Genomic DNA, 27031 nt, shown 5'->3' on the forward strand with positions numbered 1-27031 from the left:
CTGCACGATATTTTCAATCGTAGTACTTGGTTCCAGCTCAAACTGTACGACAAAACCGCACAGTGTAAAAGTTCAGAGCGCACGATTTATGTTCTCACACACATTGTACGTTCAAACACCACACGTCGGACTTGTGTTTCCAGAAGCAAAACGTAAACAGAAGCTTTTTTTTCACTTTTTCTCTTTATTCAAACTTTATTTACATTTCTTATTTTTACAAAAAGTCGATGGGAGACATCAAAGTTAAAAAAAAAAACCCACAGGACTTTACATGACTTTAAGAATAAGGGGGAAAAAGAAAGAGAAGCTGCTCTCCCAAAGAGATGATCACTGTTTATACTCTCTCTGGTGTTAATCAGCGTGCCAACGCTTGTAGCTCTTCAGCAGTGGAATACCCTCACAACGGCCGACCTGAATATCAAACCGGTTTGATTTTTATCCGACCATACGATCGCCGATCAGGAGGTGGTCGTGAGATGTTAAACGCAGCTCATTACTCCATGTATACGACACGATGCAGGACGCGCGATTAAGCTGAAACTCGGCGCGATCCAAATCGTCTGAAAAAGGGCCAAAACTTGCACAGTGTAAGCCCAGCTTTAGAAGAATTATCAGCGTCAGTTAACTCCTTCAAACTGTCGTCCATCAGCAAAACAAACCCCGCCATGTTTAGCTAAACGTCACCCCCAGTAGTGTGAGTGCGTGCAGTGGTCGGGACGTGCAACAGCAGATTTCATATAGCACCAAAATTACACACTAAAAACGAACTATTGAAACACAGCGACAAATGGTACAAATAATCCATGTCACCTGACATACAAGCCACCAATCAAATGACAAGGATCCACTCAGCCATTATATATAAAACCAGCTGTCACCTTGGAGGACTAGCTCTGGCAGCTATTACTAGCTATAACCAGCAATATAACCAGCCGTGACCAGCTTTAAGTACCGATCAGGGCCTACAACCAGCTCTAACCAGCTCTGACCGGTGACCAGCTCCTGGTAGTTGAAGATGTTTTGACATTCATACCGTCGCTGTCATTCAGTTTATCTCACGTTCTGTCATCACCTTAAAAAAATACAAATCATTATGCACTTCCTGTTTTGGGTTGGCGTCCTTGCCCACCCATCATTTCCTGTCAGGTCAAACACGCATCCGTCGTCTCCACATGCTTTAGCTCAGAGAAAAGTGGGTGACCCCGCCCACTGCTACACTCCGCGGAGACTCCAAAATGTCTGCTTGGCTGGAAAATGGCCTTGAGCTAATTGTTCCCTCCACCAACAAAAATCTCTTGGCACCGTCGCTCACTTCCACGTCACAGGTTTCCTCTGTCCCAGCATGCATCCTGGCTGACAGCGACAGCAGCCGGACGTCAGAGTGCATGTTGGCCACCGTGTGGCGCCTCAGCCCACCGCTCTTCTCCAGATAGGCTTCCCCGTCCTGCTCCACTAGGGGCGCCAGCGAGGACTGGTCGTTGTGATGCTGTGTGACGGTGATCTCCAGCGGGGCCTGGTTGCCTAGCAACGCCACTGATGTGCGAAGACAACGAGACTCTGGATGGAAAGACACAAAGTGACCGTGAGTTCCTGCTTTGTTGTGTTTGCCAACTTTTAAATCCAACAAAGACGTTCAGGTTTTACTGCTGACTGTAAATGGCATCAAACAAACAAACAAACAAAGTCCATTTGTCAGCATCAGCAGGCATCATAACTCCAGATGTTCTGTGCAGATTTGACACTCAGAATAAATGAATGGAATTTGAAGTGATCCAGATTCTGGAGTTTGTCTTCCACTATGTGTTGTACCATTTTATGCCACTAGGAGGCACTCTTGCATGGTTTATAGCAGACTGCATGGGTTAGCACTGCCATGATGACGAGCTGTTGATTGTTGTCTGAGCAGCATTAGTACTTTGCATTAATATTTCCAATACTTCTCTTTGACAAAACTCTTTAATCAACAACTGTGGCATGATGGGAAAGAGAAATAACGATTCTGTTGATGTACACATGTTCAACATGTTAAGGTCATTTATAACTGCTGGAACTGCCAGAATGAAAAAGGAGTGTATTGGGGGGTAACTCATCCAGCAAATATTTTCTAAGTACACTGCCTTTTTGTGCAGCCACCCTGAGAACTTTAGGTTGAAAATCCTTGAACATATCGTTAAGGCTCAGATATCTCACATATCGTAGAGGCCCAGTCACACGGCACTTAATGAAGGGCAACGAAGAACTGTACGAAACAAGAACCCTGGACTTTCGTTTACTTTCGTTGGCATCGTTTAACCTTCGCGCAGCTTCCTTCCTGCAGCGGGCGCTTCGTCAGGATTTTTAAACTGTTGAAAAATCTGAACGAAGGGCAAAGAAAACCTCAGTTCATCTGTGTCTCGTTTTGCTGTCGTTCTTGACGTTTTTTAATCATTTGTGTAGTTTTTGTAACGTTATTGTTTAATTTGACTTCGTTGGAGCAGCTGAACGTTTTCACACAGCGCAGAAGCTGGTTTGTGAGCGCTGAGGCCGCTGCTGCTTCATGTACCGTCGGAAATTACAGGACAAACTCAGCCTGCTTGCTTGGATTTTTTTTATCTGTGTGGGGGGGCAGCTTCAATGGGCTCAGGCACCTTCCCTTTGCCAGAATTAATCTTTTGTGTAGATACAATTAAATATTTTGCCACAAGCAACTGCTGAATTTGAAACAACAAAAAAGTTGTGTATTTTCCGATGGTACCTGAACACAGCGGTAGCGAGAGCAGCAGCTGCTCCGTGCGCTTATTATTTTGTATTAAATATAACAATGAGTGTAAGAATGACAATCCAGTCCTTCTGTACATGTGGCAACAGGTAGATAATTCAAATGATTATATAAAGAGCTGTTCTGGAAGGAAGAATTCACGCTGTGGATCAGCTGCAGCTGGTGGAAATAACCGCACGAGTCAATGTGTGCGTTCACATGGACTGATCAGTTTACTGCTCTGATATATTCAATCATCTTTATACTTATATTTATTCCCTGTTTTGACAGTTTTCCATTATAAATCAATATATATGGCTTAGTAACGTAATACAGTGATACAGCAGTGACCACGGAACACCAGAGGTTTTTTTTAATTGGAGCGAGCGCGCAGCAGACAGTGAGGATTCTGATGATGAAGGAGATGCCATCTGTGCATTTTTCTCCCATGTGTTTCATGTTATTGCTTGAGGTTTCTTCCTCAAATCATCAGAGGGAGCTTTTTCTTACCACTGTTGCTCTGGGGGTTGGTAAGGTTAGACCTTACTCGTGTGAAGCCCCTTGAGGCAACTTTGCTGTGATTTGGTGCTATATAAATGAAATAAATTGAACTGAATAGAATATGTATATGTATATATATATATATTATAAATGAATATATTGCATGTGTCCACAATGCTGCCACATGATGGACACAAAAATTCAATAAGACTCCATCAGCATCCCATCAAAATGCTCCTGTGATACAGAGAAGCTAAATCCAGCAGCCGCGCGTTGAGCGCGAGGACATCTTCAACGGCTGTTGACCAGGTCAAGAACTGGAGATGTTGTGGTCGTGATACCTAGGCAGCGTATGAATCAGTACAGACCACATGCACATAAACAGCAAAAAAAAAAAAAACCCAAAACATCAACATCTGATTACAAGTTAACGGCTGAATTTAACCGTACGAGGAAAAACCTGAAGTGTATCCAGTCAGAGAGATTCTCACGTCTATAGCTCAAAGCCTGGACGTAACAGGATTATGGACGGGGGACGGAGCAGTGCTCTTTAATCCTCTTTTTAAAGCTCCTGTTTGACAGACGCCAAACTACACCTTCTACTGTTACCAATAAGGACACCGAAAATCACGAGCGTGACACTGATGCCAAGGATGAACAGAATGTTGACGTCAAAACAGGAATCTATTAAACCTGCTGACATTTCAAAGTGACACTAAACTGGAACCTTAAAAAACTGACTGTTTAAACATAAATTAAAGTTACAGTTTCTGTGTTCATGCATCACTGAGCAACAACTGGAAGCAAACAGATGTCCGGCGTTAAGTATTCACAGCCGTTACCATGAAACTCAAAACTGAGCTCAGGTGTCCACCTGGGGTAAATTCAGTTGACTGGACATGATTTGGAAAGACACACACCTGTCTACATATAAGGTCCCACAGTTGACAGTCAGAGCACAAACCAAGCATGAAGTCAAAGCAATTGTCTGAAGACCTCTGAGACAGGATTGTCTTGAGACACAAATCTGGTGCTTTGGAGATCCCAGTGAGCACAGTGACCGCCATCATCTGTAAGTGGAAGAAGTTCAGATCCACCAGGACTCTTCCTAGAGCTGGACGCCTGTCTAAACTGAGCGATCGGGGCAGAAGGACCTTAGTCAGGGAGGTGACCAAGAACCTGATAGTCACTCTGTCAGAGCTCCAGCATTCCTCTGTGGAGAGAGGAGAACCTTCCAGAGGGACAACCATCTCTGCACCAATCCACCAATCAGGCCTGTATGGTAGAGTGTCCAGACAGAAGCCACTCATAAATAAAAGGCTCATGGCACCTGGAGTTTGACAAAAGGCACCTGACGGACTCTCAGACCAGGAGAAACAAAATTCTCTGGTCTGATGAGACAAAGATTGAACTCTCTGGCATCATGTTTGGAGGAAACCAGGCACCATTAGAAGGAAAGGTGATGTAACACAGTGGTAAACATACCACTGTCCCAGCTTTTTTGAAGCATGTTGCAGGCATCCATTTCAAAATGAGCAAATATTTCCACAAAAACAATAAAGTTTATCAGTTTGAACATTAAATATCTTGTCTTTGTGGTGTATTCAATTGAATAAAGGTCGAAGAGGATTTGTAAATCATTGTATTCTGTTTTTATTTACATTTTACACAACGTCCCAACTTCATTGGAATTGGGGTTGTATATACCCGGGGTCATAAATGATCCCACTCAGTCACTTGAGGGTTAAGTGTTTTATCAAGTGGTTTAATTAACAGGTTTATTAAGTTGTTATATCAAGGGGTTTTCATTCAGTGGTTTTCACAAGTAGCTTTATTAAGTGGTTTTATGAAGTGGTTTTATTGTTTTATTAAGTGATTTTATGAAGTGGTTTTATTGATTTATTAAGTGGTTTGATCAAGTGGTATTATGAAGTGGTTTTAGCAAGTGGTTTTATTGTTTTATGAAGTGGTTTTAAAAATCCCAAATTAAAGGGCTGAAAAACAGGAAGTGTGACTTTCACTCTAGAAATATGGTACTTACAGGAGTGTTCAGAATAATAGTAGTGCTATGTGACTAAAAAGATGAATCCAGGTTTTGAGTATATTTCTTATTGTTACATGGGAAACAAGGTACCAGTAGATTCAGTAGAGTCTCACAAATCCAACAAGACCAAGCATTCATGATATGCACACTCTTAAGGCTATGAAATTGGGCTATTAGTAAAAAAAAGTAGAAAAGGGGGTGTTCACAATAATAGTAGTGTGGCATTCAGTCAGTGAGTTCGTCAGTTTTGTGGAACAAACAGGTGTGAATCAGGTGTCCCCTATTTAAGGATGAAGCCAGCACCTGTTGAACATGCTTTTCTCTTTGAAAGCCTGAGGAAAATGGGACATTCAAGACATTGTTCAGAAGAACAGCATAGTTTGATTAAAAAGTTGATTGGAGAGGGGAAAACTTATACGCAGGTGCAAAAAATTATAGGCTGTTCATCTACAATGATCTCCAATACTTTAAAATGGACAAAAAAACAGAGACGTGTGGAAGAAAAGGAAAACAACCATCAAAATGGATAGAAGAATAACCAGAATGGCAAAGGCTCACCCATTGATCAGCTCCAGGATGATCAAAGACAGTCTGGAGTTACCTGTAAGTGCTGTGACAGTTAGAAGACGCCTGTGTGAAGCTAATTTATTTGCAAGAATCCCCCACAAAGTCCCTCTGTTAAATAAAAGACATGCAGAAGAGGTTACAATTTGCCAAAGAACACATCAATCAATCAATTTTTTTTTATATAGCGCCAAATCACAATAAACAGTTGCCCCAAGGCGCTTTATATTGTAAGGCAAGGCCATACAATAATTATGTAAAACCCCAACGGTCAAAACGACCCCCTGTGAGCAAGCACTTGGCTACAGTGGGAAGGAAAAACTCCCTTTTAACAGGAAGAAACCTCCAGCAGAACCAGGCTCAGGGAGGGGCAGTCTTCTGCTGGGACTGGTTGGGGCTGAGGGAGAGAACCAGGAAAAAGACATGCTGTGGAGGGGAGCAGAGATCAATCACTAATGATTAAATGCAGAGTGGTGCATACAGAGCAAAAAGAGAAAGAAACACTCAGTGCATCATGGGAACCCCCCAGCAGTCTAAGTCTATAGCAGCATAACTAAGGGATGGTTCAGGGTCACCTGATCCAGCCCTAACTATAAGCTTTAGCAAAAAGGAAAGTTTTAAGCCTAATCTTAAAAGTAGAGAGGGTGTCTGTCTCCCTGATCCGAATTGGGAGCTGGTTCCACAAGAGAGGAGCCTGAAAGCTGAAGGCTCTGCCTCCCATTCTACTCTTACAAACCCTAGGAACTACAAGTAAGCGTGCAGTCTGAGAGCGAAGCGCTCTATTGGGGTGATATGGTACTACGAGGTCCCTAAGATAAGATGGGACCTGATTATTCAAAGCCTTATAAGTAAGAAGAAGAATTTTAAATTCTATTCTAGAATTAACAGGAAGCCAATGAAGAGAAGCCAATATGGGTGAGATATGCTCTCTCCTTCTAGTCCCCGTCAGTACTCTAGCTGCAGCATTTTGAATTAACTGAAGGCTTTTCAGGGAACTTTTAGGACAACCTGATAATGAATTACAATAGTCCAGCCTAGAGGAAATAAATGCATGAATTAGTTTTTCAGCATCACTCTGAGACAAGACCTTTCTAATTTTAGAGATATTGCGTAAATGCAAAAAAGCAGTCCTACATATTTGTTTAATATGCGCTTTGAATGACATAACCTGATCAAAAATGACTCCAAGATTTCTCACAGTATTACTAGAGGTCAGGGTAATGCCATCCAGAGTAAGGATCTGGTTAGACACCATGTTTCTAAGATTTGTGGGGCCAAGTACAATAACTTCAGTTTTATCTGAGTTTAAAAGCAGGAAATTAGAGGTCATCCATGTCCTTATGTCTGTAAGACAATCCTGCAGTTTAGCTAATTGGTGTGTGTCCTCTGGCTTCATGGATAGATAAAGCTGGGTATCATCTGCGTAACAATGAAAATTTAAGCAATACCGTCTAATAATACTGCCTAAGGGAAGCATGTATAAAGTGAATAAAATTGGTCCTAGCACAGAACCTTGAGGAACTCCATAATTAACTTTAGTCTGTGAAGAAGATTCCCCATTTACATGAACAAATTGTAATCTATTAGACAAATATGATTCAAACCACCGCAGCGCAGTGCCTTTAATACCTATGGCATGCTCTAATCTCTGTAATAAAATTTTATGGTCAACAGTATCAAAAGCAGCACTGAGGTCTAACAGGACAAGCACAGAGATGAGTCCACTGTCTGAGGCCATAAGAAGATCATTTGTAACCTTCACTAATGCTGTTTCTGTACTATGATGAATTCTAAAACCTGAGAGAAACTCTTCAAATAGACCATTCCTCTGCAGATGATCAATTAGCTGTTTTACAACTACCCTTTCAAGAATGTTTGAGAGAAAAGGAAGGTTGGAGATTGGCCTATAATTAGCTAAGATAGCTGGGTCAAGTGATGGCTTTTTAAGTAACTAACAAAGATAGATTGATCATATTTAAGATCGAAGCATTAAATAATGGTAGGGCTTCCTTGAGCAGCCTGGTAGGAATGGGGTCTAATAGACATGTTGATGGTTTGGATGAAGTAACTAATGAAAATAACTCAGACAGAACAATCGGAGAGAAAGAGTCTAATCAAATACCGGCATCACTGAAAGCAGCCAAAGATAACGATACGTCTTTGGGATGGTTATGAGTAATTGTTTCTCTAATAGTTAAAATTTTGTTAGCAAAGAAAGTCATGAAGTCATTACTAGTTAAAGTTAATGGAATACTCAGCTCAATAGAGCTCTGACTCTTTGTCAGCCTGGCTACAATGCTGAAAAGAAACCTGGGGTTGTTCTTATATTCTTCAATTAGTGATGAGTAGAAAGATGTCCTAGCTTTACGGAGGGCTTTTTTATAGAGCAACAGACTCTTTTTCCAGGCTAAGTGAAGATCTTCTAAGTTAGTGAGACGCCATTTCCTCTCCAACTTACGGGTTATCTGCTTTAAGCTACGAGTTTGTGAGTTATACCACGGAGTCAGGCACTTCTGATTTAAAGCTCTCTTTTTTAGAGGAGCTACAGCATCCAAAGTTGTCTTCAATGAGGATGTAAAACTATTGACGAGATACTCTATCTCACTTACAGAGTTTAGGTAGCTACTCTGCACTGTGTTGGTATATGGCATTAGAGAACATAAAGAAGGAATCATATCCTTAAACCTAGTTACAGCGCTTTCTGAAATACTTCTAGTGTAATGAAACTTATTCCCCACTGCTGGGTAGTCCATCAGAGTAAATGTAAATGTTATTAAGAAATGATCAGACAGAAGGGAGTTTTCAGGGAATACTGTTAAGTCTTCTATTTCCATACCATAAGTCAGAACAAGATCTAAGATATGATTAAAGTGGTGGGTGGACTCATTTACATTTTGAGCAAAGCCAATTGAGTCTAATAATAGATTAAATGCAGTGTTGAGGCTGTCATTCTCAGCATGTGTGTGGATGTTAAAATAGCCCACTATAATTATCTTATCTGAGCTAAGCACTAAGTCAGACAAAAGGTCTGAAAATTCACAGAGAAACTCACAGTAACGACCAGGTGGACGATAGATAACAACAAATAAAACTGGTTTTTGGGACTTCCAATTTGGATGGACAAGACTAAGAGTCAAGCTTTCAAATGAATTAAAGCTCTGTCTGGGTTTTTGATTAATAAATAAGCTGGAATGGAAGATTGTAAAATTGTTCTTTTTGGGTCCAAGGGCCGCAGACAGTTTGTGAGACGACCCCCAAAACTCTGAATTCAAGCCACAGTTCACAGTGAAGACAGTGAAGCATGGTGGTGCAAGCATCATGATATGGGTATGTTTCTCCTACTACGGTGTTGGGCCTATATATCACATACCAGGTATCATGGATTAGTTTGGATATGTCAAAATACTTAAAGAGGTCATGTTGCCTTATGCTGAAGAGGACATGCTCTGATTGTAGCACCAGATAGTGCTGTACCTGGAATTAAGCAGCATCTCGGTAGCATAAGCTGCACGGTCAAAAGCAGCCTGTGTAACCTGGGTGTCATTTTGGATGGAGGGATGTCTCTGGAGCAGCACACAAATTACCTGGTTAAGAACTGTTTTTTCCAAATTCGGAACATCTCTAAGCTCCGTAAGATGGTGACTTTAAAAGAGCTTGAGATGATTGTTCATGCGTTCGTCTCATCGTGTTTGTATTATTGTAACAGTCTTTTCACCTGTCTGAATAAGAAGGAGTTGGCCCGCCTGCAGGTTGTGCAAAATTCTGCTGCGCGCCTGCTTACCCGCACCCGCAGGAGGGACCATATTACTCCTATTCTTAATACTTTGCATTGGCTGCCTGTCTCCTACAGGATTTATTACAAAATCCTGGTATTGACTTTTAGAGCTCTGCATGGACAGGCACCGGAGTACATCAGGGACCTCATCCAGCCTTATGCTTCCTCCAGGAGCCTCAGGTCATCCAATCAGAACCTGTTGATGGTTCCTCGGACCCGTTTTAAAACTCGCGGGGTCAGATCTTTTAAAGCGGTGGCGCCTAGCCTCTGGAATGAGCTTCCCTGTGCCCTTCGTTCTCTGGACTGTATAGATATTTTTAGAAGGCAACTAAAGATGCATTTCTTTAAGTTAGCTTTTTAGCCTAATATTGTATTTTATTGTTTTCGTATGTTATTTTTAGATTATTTTTGTATGCCATGTGCATCGCTTTGTGACCCTGGTCTGTGAAAGGCACTTTATAAATAAAGCTTACTTACTTACTTACTTACTTATGCCCTTGAAATGGGTGTTTCAACAAGACAATGACCCCAAGCACACTAGTAAACCAGCAAAATCTTGGTTCGAAACCAACAAATTAATGCCTCACAGATGTGAAAAACTGTAGTTATACAACTAAATACTAGTTTAGTGATTCACAGGATTGATAAAAAAGCAGTTTGAACATAATAGTTTTGAGTTTGTCAACAGCAGATGCTACTATTATTGTGAACACCCCCTTTTCTACTTTTTTTTACTAATAGCCCAATTTCATAGCCTTAAGAGTGTGAATATCATGAATACTTGGTCTTGGATTTGTGAGAATCTACTGAATCTACTGGTACCTTGTTTCCCATGTAACAATAAGAAATATACTCAAAACCTGGATTCATCTTTTTAGTCACATAGCACTACTATTATTCTGAACATTACTGTATTCATGACATGAGTTCGTTCCATAGAAATGGTTAAAACAATGTTTTTGAATTATAATGGTTTGATTTCAGCCTGTTTCCTGACAGGGTGTAAGGGTTAGGGTTAGAGCGCCCTCTGCAGGCAGCAGCACTACATTTAGTGAGTAAAACCACAGGGAAGAAGACGTGGAAATCAGGAGTGAAGCAGAGTTAAGCGGAGGTGGGCTGGTGACCAAGCTGCTCGCCGTCATCATCGGTCACCATCACGACCAGGAAGCTGCTTCTTCCTCTTCCTCTCATGAATATGCAAGTTGTTCCTTGCGCTCGGGTGAGAGGGTTGGTCCATCACAACGTGTGCCCCCAGAGCCTCACAAACAAACGCTGCAATGTCACATCTCACTACCATGTCTATCTCGGCTTTCAGTGCTTACCAGTCGAGTGAGTATAAAAGAACTTGTGGAGAGCTGGACATGTCCCAACTTGTCCTCTAACACTCCGAAACAGAGGTGTTCCTTTGTCTCGCTTCATCAGCGAATCGGTCGTGACGTGCGACGCCTCCGCGCGGCTTTCCATGACAAAATCTCTTGTTAAAAGTGAAATCTGACGGAAAATGGCTGATGTCCAGGTCTTGTGATAACCAGAGAAAGAGCACATGACGGTCTCGTATCCACAGAGCCATCAGATTAGAAATGATCCAATACATCCAACCAGGATAACTAGGAACACATCAACACTCATTGACAACATATTAACAAATGCCATTGTAGGGAATATAACAGATGGAATACTTATTTCCAATGTCAGCGATCACTTGTCAGTTTTTGTAGCTTTTAAATCATCAGTGGACAGCGTGCACCAAACAAAAACTGCACATTTTATTAGGAAAATCACTAATGTTAATATTGAGAACCTCAGAAGGGATTTATTGCGCCAAAATTGGTGTGAAATTTATTGTGATGATGTTGATGAATCATATAAATCATTTATTTCTATTGGATCTAATCTGTATGATAAACATTGTCCGTGGGTGCCTAAAACCGGAGATACACAAAGGACTGATAAACCTTGGGTAACAAAGGGACTCCTGAATGCATGTAAAAAGAAAAATTTATTGTATAAGCAGTTTTTAAAATTTATAACTAATGAAGTCGATAGGAAATATAAGACATATAAAAATAAATTAACAAACATTATGCGATTGTGTAAGAAGCAGTACTACTGTGACCTGTTGGAGAAAAATAAAACTAACATTAGGGGAACCTGGAAGCTCTTGGGCAAAATCATTAAAAAGAAAAAGTTGTTAAAGATTAGCCATTTTACTTTTATATAGACTCTGTTAAAATTGTAAAAGGAAATAAAATTATTGCTGATTATTTTAATGATTATTTTGTTAATGTTGGTAAAAATGTATCAAACTCAATTGTAACTATGGCAAAGTGTTCAATGGACAACTGTAAATTAATTAATAAAATTCAGGATTCAATGCTTATTAGAGAAACGGATGAAAAAGAAATTTTTCACATACTTCATAAAATTAAGGGAAAAAAAAATCCACTGACATTGATAGCTTTGATATGGTTTTGATTAAGAACATTACTGACTGTATTATCAAACCCTGAACATACATTTGTAACCTGTCACTCATGACTGGGAAATTTCCCTCCAGAATGAAAATTGCTAAGGTGATTCCATTGTTTAAATCTGGTGATAAACACGTTTTTTTCAAATTATAGGCCAATCTCTTTGTTACCACAGTTTTCTAAAATTCTGGAAAAAATATTTGTAAACAGGTTGAACGATTTTATAGAAAACATCATATACTTAAACTGTTGTGTGGGCCGCCCAAAGAGGAGGTACTGCTGGCCCAACACCAGAGGGCGCCCTGCCTGAAGGCGGGCTTCAGGCATCAGAGGGCGCAGTCGCCGCCAGGAGCACCAGGAGCCTGGAGTTGACAGCTGTCATTCATCACCTCATCACACCTCACCCATAAAAGCCTGGAGAAGACACCACATCTCTGCCGAGAAATCGTCAAACCTTTTCAGGTAAACTCTCAGCCGTCTTTGTGCTTTCCGCAGCTAAGCTTAAGTTGTAACGTACTTTGCATCTAAGCTGGGAGCTGTTAATCTGTGATTTTGAGTTTGCAGCCATATTCACTTTCAGCCGAGATGGAGGAAGTTGGGAGGAGTTGGCGTTTCCCGCTCTGCACTCCTGCACTCGTTAAGTGTATATTGGGGTCTGCACGAACACTCAAAGGAATTGTGAGATCAGGAGGTGGAGGTGTTTTCCCACCCGAAAAGGAACTGTTGCTGACTGTTTTGCTGGGTGTGTGCACACACACCCACTATTAACTGTTTCTGTTTCCTGCCAGCAGTACCCGATCTGACAGCTGGAGACGGTGGCCACCTGGGGACTCAGGACTTGGCGGCTCCGGGGTGTTCCAGATCCGTTGGCAGTGGAAATCGTGTGGGTCCCGACACCAACTTTGTAATTGACCATTCATTTACGCCCCCTGTTGTGGGTCCGTGTCATCACACTTTTCACAACAGGATTTCTCGGCCAGCGTCATGGATCCTGAGGGGCGTCAACCATCGAGTGAATCACCAATGGAAACGCAGGGTGCACAGGGGCCAGCAGGAGGCGTATTAGGTGAGCTAAAGCAAATCTTAACCACCTTCACTGCTCGGTTGGACTTGGTAACCGAGCAGAACGTTATTCTCAATTGGAAGATGGAGGCTCTCACCGCTCAGGTGGAAGCGCACGCGCAGGGTGCTGCTGCGGCACCTCCTCCTGCTGCCTGAGTGCCAGATACAGATATTCCAGTGGTCGTTCAACGACCCCCCCCCCCCCCGTCACCTGAAGCATACATAAGCCCTCCAGAGCCATACGGAGGTTGTGTCGAGACGTGCGCTGACTTCTTGATGCAGTGTTCGCTCGTCTTTTCACAGCGTCCAGTTATGTACGCGTCTGATGCCAGCAGGGTGGCTTATGTAATAAATCTGCTTCGAGGAGAGGCACGCACCTGGGCTACGGTGCTCTGGGAGCAGAATTCATGGCTCCTAACGACATATACTGGGTTTGTGCGGGAGTTTAACAAGTGTTTGATCACCCCAATAGAGGCGAGACCGCTTCGAACGTGCTGCTGTCAATGAGACAGGGGCGTCGGAGTGCAGCCGAATATGCAGTCGAGTTCCGCATCGTGGCAGCGAGGTCCAGCTGGAATAATGTTGCACTCCGCGCCGCCTTCGTGAACGGACTGTCTCCGGTCCTGAAGGAGCATCTGCTGGCGAAGGACAAGCCGCGGGATTTTGATTGGCTTATCAACCTGGTTATACGGTTAGACAACTGATTAGAAGAACATCGTCGGGAGCGAGGCGAAGAGTTGTCCCTCTTCCTTCCGGGTCCGAAAGGGTGCCGCCGTCCCCACGCTCCACTGCCAGAGAGCTCCGTGTGGCAACAGCTCCCCCTGCTGATGAAGCTATGGACACAAGCAGGGCTAAAGTAAAATCAGAAAACAGACAACGGAGGCTGGCCTGCGGGGAATGCTTTTTCTGTGGCTCGAGTGAGCACATACAGAAGAATTGCCCCAAGCTGTTAAACTACAACGCCCGCCCTTAGAGACTAGGCTAAGGGTGGGCCATAACACTCATGCGGGGAAATCCCGCAAATCCGCACACATCCCAGTGACGATCCTGAGTGGGGATCTAACCCTTCACGCCCCAACACTGGTGGACACGGGGTCGGAGGGGAATCTGCTGGACAGCAGATGGGCAAGGGAGGTTGGGCTCCCTCTTGTGGCCTTACCATCACCTTTGTCGGTACGGGCACTAGATGGCACCCTTCTCCCGTTAATCACACACCAGACACAGCCAGTGACATTGGTCGTGTCTGGGAATCACAGGGAGGAGACCGTGTTTTTTGTAACACCTTCTACCTCCCGGGTGATTTTGGGTTTTCCATGGATGTTAAAGCACAATTCCCGGATTGATTGGCCGTCTGGGGTTGTGATGCAGTGGAGCGAAACCTGCCACCGGGAGTGTTTAGGATCCTCGGTTCCACCTGGTGTAACAGCTAAGGAGGAGGTTCTAGTCCCCCCCAATCTAGCGGCGGTGCCAGCTGAGTACCATGACCTTGCTGACGTCTTCAGCAAGGATCTGCCGCTCACGCTGCCCCCGCACCATCCATACGATGGTGCCATTGATTTGGTACCGGGCGCTGAGTACCCGTCTAGCAGGCTGTACAACCTCTCACGTCCGGAACGCAAATCAATGGAGACCTACATTCGGGACTCCCTAGCTGCCGGGTTGATCCAGAACTCCACCTCCCCGATGGGGGCTGGTTTCTTTTTTGCGGGCAAGAAGGACGGTGGACTCCGTCCATGCATCGATTACAGAGTGCTGAACGAGATCACGGTTCGCAACCGATACCCGTTACCTCTGTTAGATTCAGTGTTCACGCCCTTGCATGGAGCCCAAATCTTCACAAAACTGGATCTTAGGAATGCGTATCACCTGGTTCGGATCCGGAAGGGAGACGAGTGGAAGACGGCATTTAACACCCCATTAGGTCATTTTGAGTACCTGGCCATGCCGTTCGGCCTCACCAATGCGCCCGCGACGTTCCAAGCATTGGTTAATGACGTCTTGCGGGACTTCCTGCATCGGTTCGTCTTCGTATACCTTGACGATATTCTCATCTTCTCCCCGGATCCTGAGACCCATGTCAAGCATGTACGTCAGGTCCTGCAGCGGTTATTGGAGAACCGGCTGTTTGTGAAGGGTGAGAAGTGTGAATTCCACCGCACTTCTTTGTCCTTCCTGGGGTTCATTATCTCCTCCAACTCCATCGCCCCTGATCCGGCCAAGGTTGCGGCGGTGAGAGAGTGGCCCCAACCAACAAGCCGTAGGAAACTGTAACAGTTCCTCGGTTTTGCAAATTTCTACCGGAGGTTCATTAAGGGCTACAGTCAGGTTGTTAGCCCCCTGACAGCCCTGACCTCCACTAAAGTCCACTTCACCTGGTCGGATCGGTGCGAAGCCGTATTTAAGGAGTTGAAACGCCGGTTCTCGACTGCACCAGTTCTGGTGCAGCCTGACCCCGATCGCCAGTTTATAGTCGAAGTGGATGCCTCTGACTCAGGGATAGGAGCCGTGCTGTCCCAGAGTGGGGAGTCCGACAAGGTTCTCCATCCTTGTGCCTACTATTCCTGCAGGTTGACCCCGGCTGAAAGGAACTATGATGTCGACAATCAGGAATTACTGGCGGTGAAAGAGGCTCTTGAGGAGTGGAGACACCTTTTGGAGGGACCTACGGTGCCTTTCACGGTTTTCATGGATCATCGGAACCCGGAATACATCCGGACCGCTAAGCGTCCGAACCCCAGGCAAGCCCGTTGGTCACTGTTCTTCGGTCGGTTTGACTTCCAAATCACGTATCACCCCGGGATCAAGAACCAACGGTCCGATGCACTGTCCCGGGTGCATGAAGAGGAGGTCAAGCCAGAGCTGTCGGATCCACCGGACACCATAATCCCCGAGTCCACTGTCGTCGCAACCCTCACCTGGGACGTGGAGAAGACCGGAAGGCCCTGACACGACACCTGGACCCCGGAGATGGACCAAAGAACAGGTTATATGTCCCACCAGAAGCCAGAGCTGCAGTCTTGGACTTCTGTCACGGTTCCAAGCTCTCCTGCCACCCAGGGGTGCGAAGAACCGTGGCAGTGGTCCGGCAGCGCTTCTGGTGGGCGTCACTAGAAACGGACGTCTGGGAGTACGTCCAGGCCTGCACCACCTGTGCCAGGGGCAAGGCTGAACACAAGAAGGCCCAAGGACTCCTCCAGCCGCTGCCAGTGCCTCGTCGCCCCTGGTCCCACATAGGCCTGGACTTTGTCACGGATCTCCCTGCGTCCCAGGGTATGACCACCATCCTGACGATAGTGGACCGGTTCTCCAAGGCGGCCCACTTCGTGGCCCTCCCGAAGCTCCCGACTGCCCAGGAGACTGTAGACCTCTTGGTCCACCACGTCGTGCGTCTGCATGGTATCCCCACGAACATTGTCTCGGATCGTGGTCCCCAGTTCTCCTCGCAAGTCTGGAGGAGTTTCTGTAGGGAACTGGGGGCCACTGTGAGTCTCTCATCCGGGTACCACCCTCAGACTAATGGACAGGCAGAGCGGGCAAATCAAGATCTGGAGCAGGCCCTGCGGTGTGTAACCTCCACGTACCCGACAGCCTGGAGTCAACATCTGGCCTGGATCGAGTACGCCCACAACAGTCAGATCTCCTCGGCGACCGGCCTCTCCCCCTTCGAGGCATGTTTGGGGTATCAGCCCCCATTGTTCCCAGCCATAGAGGGAGAGGTCAAGGTCCCCTCGGTCCAGGCCCACCTCAGAAGGTGCCGTCGGGTGTGGCGCACAGCCCGCTCTGCCCTTCTGAAAGTCCGGACGAGGGCTAAGGACCATGCAGACCGCCGGCGTACCCCGGCTCCTGCATACCAGCCCGGGCAGGAGGTTTGGTTGTCAACCAAGGACATCCCTCTGCATGTCAATTCCCAGAAACTAAAGGACAGATACATCGGACCATTTCCAATCACCAAAGTCCTCAGCTCGGCCGCAGTGAAGCTGAGGCTGCCAGCTTCACTGCGGATACATCCTGTTTTTCATGTCTCAAGAAAGGTCTTGTCTCAGAGTGATGCTGAAAAACTAATTCATGCATTTATTTCCTCTAGGCTGGACTATTGTAATTCATTATTATCAGGTTGTCCTAAAAGTTCCCTAAAAAGCCTTCAGTTAATTCAAAATGCTGCAGCTAGAGTACTGACGGGGACTAGAAGGAGAGAGCATATCTCACCCATATTGGCTTCTCTTCATTGGCTTCCTGTTAATTCTAGAATAGAATTTAAAATTCTTCTTCTTACTTATAAGGTTTTGAATAATCAGGTCCCATCTTATCTTAGGGACCTCGTAGTACCATATCACCCCAATAGAGCGTTTCGCTCTCAGACTGCAGGCTTACTTGTAGTTCCTAGGGATTGTAAGAGTAGAATGGGAGGCAGAGCCTTCAGCTTTCAGGCTCCTCTCCTGTGGAACCAGCTCCCAATTCAGATCAGGGAGACAGACACCCTCTCTACTTTTAAGATTAGGCTTAAAACTTTCCTTTTTGCTAAAGCTTATAGTTAGGGCTGGATCAGGTGACCCTGAACCATCCCTTAGTTATGCTGCTATAGACGTAGACTGCTGGGGGGTTCCCATGATGCACTGTTTCTTTCTCTTTTTGCTCTGTATGCACCACTCTGCATTTAATCATTAGTGATCGATCTCTGCTCTCCTCCACAGCATGTCTTTTTCCTGGTTCTCTCCCTCAGCCCCAACCAGTCCCAGCAGAAGACTGCCCCTCCCTGAGCCTGGTTCTGCTGGAGGTTTCTTCCTGTTAAAAGGGAGTTTTTCCTTCCCACTGTAGCCAAGTGCTTGCTCACAGGGGGTCGTTTTGACCGTTGGGGTTTTACATAATTATTGTATGGCCTTGCCTTACAATATAAAGCGCCTTGGGGCAACTGTTTGTTGTGATTTGGCGCTATATAAAAAAATTGATTGATTGATGTCTCCAGGATTAAACCGTATCAGACCTCCAGGCTTTTCACCCCCAGACCGGCGCTGCCTCCTGCACGAATCATTGATGGGGAGCCTGCATGGACCGTCCGCAGGCTCCTGGACGTTCGTCGACGGGGCCGGCGATTCCAATATCTGGTGGACTGGGAGGGGTACGGACCCGAGGAACGCTCCTGGGTGAAGCGGAGCTACATCCTGGACCCGGCCCTCCTGGCCGATTTCTACCAGCGGCATCCCACCAAGCCTGGTCGGGTGCCAGGAGGCGCCCATTGAGGGGGGGGGGGGTCCTGTTGTGTGGGCTGCCTGAAGAGGAGGTACTGCTGGCCCAACAACAGAGGGCGCCCTGCCTGAAGGCGGGCTTCAGGCACCAAATCAAATCAAATCAAATCAATTTCATTTATATAGCACCAAATCACAACAAACAGTTGCCCCAAGGCGCTTCACCACCACCAGAGGGCGCAGTCGCCACCAGAAGCACCAGGAGCCCGGAGTTGACAGCTGTCATTCATCACCTCATCACACCTCACCCATAAAAGCCTGGAGAAGACACCACATCTCTGCAGAGAAATCGGTGCACACACACCCACTATTAACTGTTTCTGTTTCCTGCCAGCAGTACCTGATCTGACAGCTGGAGACGGTGGCCACCTGGGGACTCAGGACTTGGCGGCTCCGGGGTGTTCCAGATCCGTTGGCAGTGGAAATCGTGTGGGTCCCGACTCTTCTCTGGACGGGCGTCTCCTATCCTCGAGCCTACCCACACGACACCAACTTTGTAATTGACCATTCATTTACGCCCGCTGTTGTGGGTCCGTGTCATTACAGTTTTCACAACACAAACATCAGTATGGTTTCAGAAAAAATCGAACAACTTCTTTGGCTTTAAAAGACTTTGTGGAACAGGTTACAAATGCAATAGAGAAGAAGCAATACACGGTTGGGGTTTTTTTGACTTACAGAAAGCATTTGATACTACTGATCATACCATATTATTGGAAAAATTACAGATGTATGGTATTAGAGGACTGGCCTTTAACTGGATAGCTAGTTATTTACGTAATAGAGTGCCCCAGGGGTCAGTTCTCGGGCCACTATTGTTTTTGCTGTATATTAATGATATAGGTTTGGTTTCTAAGTCTTTGAGTTGTATTTTGTTTGCTGATGATACAACTGTGATTGGTAGTGGAGAGAATTTGAGACAGCTCTTGGACTTGGTGGAGAGGGAACTGCAAAAATTTAAATATTGGTTTGACTCTAATAGATTATCACTTCATTTCAGTAAAACTAAGTGCATTATATTTGGAAATAAGCCTAGAAATTTAAGTAGTAAATTATTGTTGAATGGCATTGAAATTGAAATTGTATCTCAAACTAAATTTTTTGGAGTTTTTGTTGATGACAAGTTTAGTTGGAAAACTCATATAAAACATATTGAGTCCAAAATATCAAAAGTTATTGATATCTTGTACAAATTAAAATACTTTCTCCCCCAGCATCTGTTGGTTTCATTGTATCACTCATTACTTGTCCCTTATATGACTTACTGCATTGAAGTTTGGGGAAATACATATAAAACAAATACTAATCCAATATTTCTGTTACAAAAAAAAAAAAAAGCTATAAGAGTGATAAGTAAAAAACCATATTGTGAACCAACAAATTCACTGTTTGTTCGTCTTCAGTTTTTGAAATTTTATGACTTGGTTGATTATTTTACAATACAGATAATGTATAAAGTTAAAAATGGACTCTTGCCTCAACATGTCCAGGAGCTGAGAGAGTCCAGTTATAATTTGCGTGGATCTTTGGTGTTTGATAGAAGAAAGATTCAAACTGCTGCTAAAAGTCACTGCATTTCCGTAAAGTGTGGAATGACTGTTTAGATTGTATTAAAGTATCCAGTACATTGGCTTGTTTTAAAAGACTGTATAAAAATAATATATAAACTTGTTATAGTTTGCGTAATTAAGTAAATTGCCTGTGTGGCTTTTTGTTTGTTTGTTGTATTACTTTGTATGTTTCACTGCGTTACATTGCTGACTGGTATTTGTTTTTCGTGTTTATTTTTTGTTTGTACACACAAACTGATGTACGGTGTGGGCGTTTAGAAGCTTCTGCTTCTGCCCACGTCCTTTCAGCCGCATTAAATTGGTAAATTGTTTGAGTTTTGTTCTATATGTTTTAATTTTTGTTTTCTCTTGACTTGTTTTGTAAATGAGAGATTTTGTTTGTGCGTGCTGAATAATTCATTCATTCATTCATTCATTCATTCATTCAAGCTCAGCATTTCATTAATAAACCTGTTACTTAATAATATCTTGTCTTTGTGGTGTATTCAATTGAATATAGGTTGAAGAGGATTTGCAAATCATTGTATTCTGTTTTTATTTACATTTCATGCAATGTCCCAACTTCATTGTAATTGGGGTTGCATAACAAGTGAATGAACTCGAATCATAGTGTTTTCTTTCATAAAGAAAACATGCATTAATACATAATGTAAGAATAAAATGAAGTTGCATTATTTGTGGGATGTTGTAGCGGGAGGTGTGCATGAGCACAGAGGCCCCGCCCCTACAACAGATCCGTTCAGAGAAAACCCTGCACACCCAAAACTGCCGAGATGTCCATAAGGGTGCACGGAAACTTTTCAGATATCCAAAGAATGTCCCAAAGAACATCCCAAAAAACGTCTCAAAAACGCCCCAAAGAAAGTCTCAAAAATGTCCCAAAGAACATCTCAAAGAATGTCTCAAAGAACGTCCCAAACAACGTCTGAAAAATGTCCCAAAGAATGTCTCAAAGAATGACTCAAAGAACATCCCAAAGATCGTCTCAAAAACATTGCAAAGAACATCTCAAAAATGTCGCAAAGAATGTCTCAAAAATGTCCCAAAGAACATCTCAAAAACACCCCAAAGAACATCTCAAAAACACCCCAAAGAACATCTCAAAAACATCCCAAAGAACATCCCAAAGCACATCCCAAAGAATGTCTCAAAGAACATCCCAAAGAACATCTGAAAAATGTCCCAAAGAATATCTCAAAAATGTCCCAAAGAACTTCCCAAGGAACATCCCAAAGAATGTCTCAAAAATGTCCCAATGAACGTCTCAAAAACATCCCAAAGAACGTCCCAAAGAACATCCCAAAGAGCGTCTCAAAGAACATTGCAGAGTGTCCCAAAGAACATCTCAAAGAACATCCCAAAGAGCGTCTCAAAGAACATTGCAAAGAGTGTCCCAAAGTACGCCCCAAAGAACGTCTCAAAGAACATCACAAAGAGTGTCCCAAAGAACATCTCAAAGAACATCCCAAAGAGTGTCCCAAAGAACGTCCCAAAGAACATCCCAAAGAACATCTCAAAGAACATCCCAAAGAACATCTCAAAGAACATCTCAAAGAGTGTCCCAAAGAACGTCCCAAAGAACATCTCAAAGAACATCCCAAAGAGTGTCCCAAAGAACATCCCAAAGAACGTCTGAAAGAACATCACAAAGAGTGTCCCAAAGAACATCTCAAAGAACATCCCAAAGAGTGTCTCAAAGAACATCCCAAAGAACATCTCAAAGAACATCCCAAAGAGCGTCTCAAAGAACATTGCAAAGAGTGTCCCAAAGTACGTCCCAAAGAACGTCTCAAAGAACATCACAAAGAGTGTCCCAAAGAACGTCCCAAAGAACATCTCAAAGAACATCCCAAAGAGTGTCCCAAAGAATGTCCCAAAGAGAGTCTCAAAGAACGTCCCAAAGAACATCTCAAAGAACATCCCAAAGAGTGTCTCAAAGAACATCTCAAAGAACATCCCAAAGAGCGTCTCAAAGAACATCGCAAAGAGTGTCCCAAAGTACGCCCCAAAGAACGTCTCAAAGAACATCCCAAAGAGTGTCCCAAAGAACATCTCAAAGAACATCCCAAAGAGTGTCCCAAAGAACGTCCCAAAGAACATCTCAAAGAACATCCCAAAGAGTGTCCCAAAGAACATCTGAAAGCACATCCCAAAAGAATGTCCAAAAGAGCGTCTCAAAGAATATCGCAAAGAGTGTCCCAAAGTATGCCCCAAAGAACGTCCCAAAGAACATCTCAAAGAACATCCCAAAGAGCGTCTCAAAGAACATCGCACAGTGTCCCAAAGTACGCCCCAAAGAACATCTCAAAGAACATCCCAAAGAGTGTCCCAAAGAACATCCCAAAGAACGTCTGAAAGAACATCACAAAGTGTCCCAAAGAACGTCCCAAAGAACATCTGAAAGAACATCACAAAGAGTGTCCCAAAGAACATCCCAAAGAACATCTGAAAGAACATCACAAAGAGTGTCCCAAAGAACGTCCCAAAGAACATCTGAAAGAACATCACAAAGAGTGTCCCAAAGAACGTCCCAAAGAACATCTCAAAGAACATCCCAAAGAGTGTCCCAAAGAACATCCCAAAGAACGTCTGAAAGAACATCACAAAGAGTGTCCCAAAGAACGTCCCAAAGAACATCTGAAAGAACATCACAAAGAGTGTCCCAAAGAACATCTGAAAGAACATCACAAAGAGTGTCCCAAAGAACATCCCAAAGAACGTCTGAAAGAACATCACAAAGAGTGTCCCAAAGAACATCCCAAAGAACATCTCAAAGAACATCCCAAAGAGTGTCCCAAAGAACGTCTCAAAGAATGTCTCAAAAACATCCCAAAGACCGTCTCCGTGTGCAAAAGAGGTGACTTAGTGGCATTAAGGCGGAGAACATGCACACGTTCGAAAGCACACCATCATTTAGAATTTCAGATTTTACTGCAGTTAGATCATAATTTAATATAATTATACAACGATTCTAATTTGATGGAATAAAGTGTGTGTGTGTGTGGCCAGCGGACTCTGAGCTTGTGGTGTCTTTAGCGGTGGGTCGGTCGACCTGCAGGCTGCGCTGTGGCGGCAGATTGTGTTTATAACCTGGTTAAACCCCGACAACTACACATCGACCTGCTGGAACAAAACAGCAGCTAAACGACATCTCCCGCCTGCCAAGAGGATTAAAACAGCATCTCGGTGCAGGACCACACCCTCTGACCCTTGTCCCCTGCAGCATGCCGCTCTGGAAGTCAGATGATTTCATGAAGCTGCTTTGAAGCAGTGGTGGGCCCAGCTAACCAAAATGTTAGCTCCGATAACTGGTAATCAGCTAACTGAAAAGTTTTTTTTTAACGCTAAACCGATAAACTGTCTAAAAACTTATCAGAAGCTACAGATAACCTATAACTTTCAATTTTGCCTCAAATACGCTCTCAGCTACTACAGTAAGAAGCTGATTTTGAGTTTAAACTCCACCAAAGCTTCTAACAGAACCAACGGCGATCAGAAACCCAAACAGCCAGTGAGCCAGAGCTTCTGTCTTTGTGCGCTCTGCCCCCTGCTGTAGGAAGACACCATTTACCCTGACAGGATACAGTGGTCCAGCGATGAGGCAGAGGTCTTGAAATGGAAAGCAGGTTTGAATGATGGTTTTGCTTTATAAATAAAATTATTCCAGATAGAATATCTACATTAATGTAAACTCTTAAAATGTACAAAGTGATATATAACACATCTGTTCATTTTAAAATAATGCACTAATTCTGAAGATTTAAACATTAACACACCAAAGGGATTATGGGTAACTAAGCCTCTGCTCATACTGATTGGTTGATTCATTCATTCTATGTAAAAACCAACATAGCCTCTGGGTCACACACGTTACATTGATCGTCACTGCCCAGTTCTCACACTAACAGGTGTATATACACAAAACTAGTGATATAAAAGACTGTGTGGCTGGACTAATAAATAAACTCTTCTTTTTAGCGCAAGAATTATCCCATATTCTTTGTCTACTTTTTCATCAGTAGGAGAACATGCATAAAATTACATCGTTCACACGGAAACCAAATATTTCTGAAATTTTGCAAGAATTTACGAATGCAATAAAATCTTGTTTAAAAACAAAAAAATTGTCTTCTTGAATTATTGCATCACAGTGGTTTAAATACAAGTTCTGGGCCCGGCTCGGTTAACTTCGACCGTCTTCAGCCACAGCACACACGCCACCCACCACCGCCGCCCCCCATCCCCCAAATGGTTGTGCCAATACGCTCACACTCAGCCTGGGAGTTAGTCTCACCTGCACAGGATGATCTAGTACAGGGGTGGCCAAGTTCGGTCCTCGAGAGCCACCTTCCTGACACTCTTAGTTGTCTCCTGCTCCAACACACCTGACTCGTTAAAAGCCTGCTAACGAGTCTTTCATTGGATTCAGGTGTGTTGGAGCAGGAGACAACTAAGAGTGTCAGGAAGGTGGCTCTCGAGGACCGAACTTGGCCACCCCTGATCTAGTATGTATATACACACACACACACACACACACACACACACACACACACACACACACACACACACACACACACACACACACACACACACACACACACACACACACACACAGAGAGCAGGTTGCGGCCCCTGAACCGTGTCTTACTGACCGAGCAGGAGCTGGTTTTTGCTGTGCAGAACGTTGCTGAGATACGGAGACACGACAAGCTCCAGCAGACGCTCCAGCTGGTGGTACTCTAAACTGGGGCCGCTGGACTCGTGGACGCCCTGACAGACAGATGGACACAACAAATAACACAACTCTCACGTTCCCATCCTGTGTGTGTGCGCGCGTGTGTGTGTGTGCATGTACCTGCAGAACCAGCAACATCTGTATAATGTGTGGGGGGACACGGGCTGCAGCTCCCAGAGTTTCCTGCAGGTGGAGCTTCAGCAGTACCAGGTCCCTGAAGGCCAGCAGGGCCATCTGTCTCACCGTCAGCTCCTGACCCTGAACCCATTAGCAGAGTTTTTGTTACCTCACAGATTAATCCTGACCTTTTCACTCGAGTCCTCCCAGATAAATCACAGGTAGGAACCCGTGTCCTTGGTTCCTCTTGGAAACCAAACACCAGTTAAACCAGGCCTGGAAAAACCTGCATCCTCTGGCTTGGCACTGACCCAGTTTCAGATCACAGCCCAGGAAACGGGTTCCCTTCTGAATGGGTCAAAGCTGCTCCACACACCGTCGGAACACAAACATGTCACTGTGCACCACTTCAGACTCCATCACTGGGACATTTTTTCAAAGACTCTGGAATTCCAACAACATTAATTTAAATCTGAATGCCAGCAGGACACGAGGGACCTGAGTGCTCTGGCCTCACAGGTTTGCAGTGCACGTGTGCGTGAAATAAAAAATTTGCAGGAAGCTGGGGGGGAGCCAAATGAATTTTGTATCTCATGATATTCATTGCTGACTTGAAATTCAAGACAGAGCCAATTCCACGGATTCTTGATTCTGTTATCCTCATCCAACTTTTTGACACCGTCTTTCTCTCCGTCCTCTCTCTGTACGATGTCTCTGAGTCACACAGACATATTGCAAAATTCCTCTTTTAAAAACTCGATCACTGTAAAACTGTGTGAGGTCCACACGCTACTTTTAGCTTAAGAACAACATCTTTCATTAGACACAAGACAAAACATACAGCAGACACAGAGACGTCACCGCAGCAACCAACCAGTCCCACTTTAGGACAACTGTCGTAACAGCCATGCTTTGAGAGAGGCATTTTCCTCCGCAGATTTATAAAATGTGTTCTTCTTCTTCTTTCGGTTTCTCCCATTAGGGGGCGCCACAGCAGACCAATCGTCTCCATCTCACCCTGTCCTCTGTATCTTCCTCTGTCTCTCCAACCACCTGCATGTCCTCACATTCACCCCGATGTCAGGCAGCAGCCTGCCTTCGGGGTGAATGTGATTATTGTGTAAAGCACTTTGGGTGTCTAGCCCAGATGGAAAAGCGCGATATAATTGCAGTCCACTTACCATTAAGAGCTGATCCTTGGTGTAATCCCACCTCCACCGTGAATGAGTCTGTCATTCCTACTGCCCATCTCACCGCTGTCACACTATTCTTGTACATGTCCTGCACTACCCTAACATACTTCTCTGCCACTCCAGACTTCCTCATACAATACCACAACTCCTGTCTTGGCACCCTATCATAACCTTTTTATAAGTCCACAAACACACAATGTAACTCTTTCTGTCCTTCTCTGTACTTCTCCAACAGTATTCTCAGAGCAAACATTGCATCTGTCGTGCTCTTTCTCGGCATGAAACCATATTGCTGCTCACAGCTCCTAACCTGTTTTCTAAGCCTAGCTTCCACTACTCTTTCCCATAACTTCATGCTGTGGCTGATCAACTTTATGCCTCTGTAGTTACTGCAGCTCTGCACATCACAGTTGTTCTTAAAAATAGGAACCAGCACACTTTGTCTCCACTCCTCAGGCATCCTCTTACTTTCCAAGATTTTATTAAACAATCGAGTTAGAAACTCCACTGCCATCACTCCTACACATTTCCATGCCTCCACGGGAATGTCACCTGGACCAATTGCTTTTCCACTCTTCATCCTCTTCATAGCTGCCCTGATGTCTTCCTTACTAATCTCTTGTACTCTACTGGTGGTTGGCTCTCACTGCGGTATTGTATCACTTCCTGTTCCGGAGCACAGCGGTGTTTTGCTGTATCTGTTAGCTGTTTAATCTGCGTAGTTAGATTGATCTAGATAACTAGATAACGATTTGTTTCACAGTGTAATCTTTACGTGCCTTAACTAAAGCACTCTCTCTGCTGAATCACCTCTAAATTATTTACACATTCTTCACTTTGTGTGTTTTTAGGAATCCGCTAGCTTAGCGCAGCTACTAGCTCTTAGCCGGTTTAGCATGGCAGCTTCTCCTGTCTCTCCCGCACTTTTCTGCTCTGGGTGTGAAATGTTTAGTTATTCCTCGGCCTCCTTTAGCAGTAATGGTACTTGTAATAAGTGTAGCTTGTTCGTAGCTTTGGA

General features: G+C 44.3%; 1 protein-coding gene across 1 annotated transcript in view; it reads right to left on the minus strand.

Annotated features, from left to right (window-relative positions):
• Nucleotides 1-354: 354 nt before the first annotated feature.
• LOC117515315 (proline-rich protein 5-like) overlaps nucleotides 355-27031 on the minus strand; it is a 56537-nt gene continuing 29860 nt past the window's right edge. Inside the window, exons 5-7 of the mRNA XM_034175810.1 lie at nucleotides 24824-24961; nucleotides 24621-24738; nucleotides 355-1557 (exon numbers count right to left, since the gene is read on the minus strand). Of these exons, the coding sequence (XP_034031701.1) occupies nucleotides 1178-1557; nucleotides 24621-24738; nucleotides 24824-24961 (636 nt within the window). The 3' untranslated portion in view covers nucleotides 355-1177. The remainder of the gene's footprint in view (nucleotides 1558-24620; nucleotides 24739-24823; nucleotides 24962-27031) is intronic.

The sequence above is a fragment of the Thalassophryne amazonica genome, chromosome 8 (genome assembly GCF_902500255.1).
Source record: "Thalassophryne amazonica chromosome 8, fThaAma1.1, whole genome shotgun sequence".
Classification (NCBI taxonomy): domain Eukaryota; kingdom Metazoa; phylum Chordata; class Actinopteri; order Batrachoidiformes; family Batrachoididae; genus Thalassophryne; species Thalassophryne amazonica.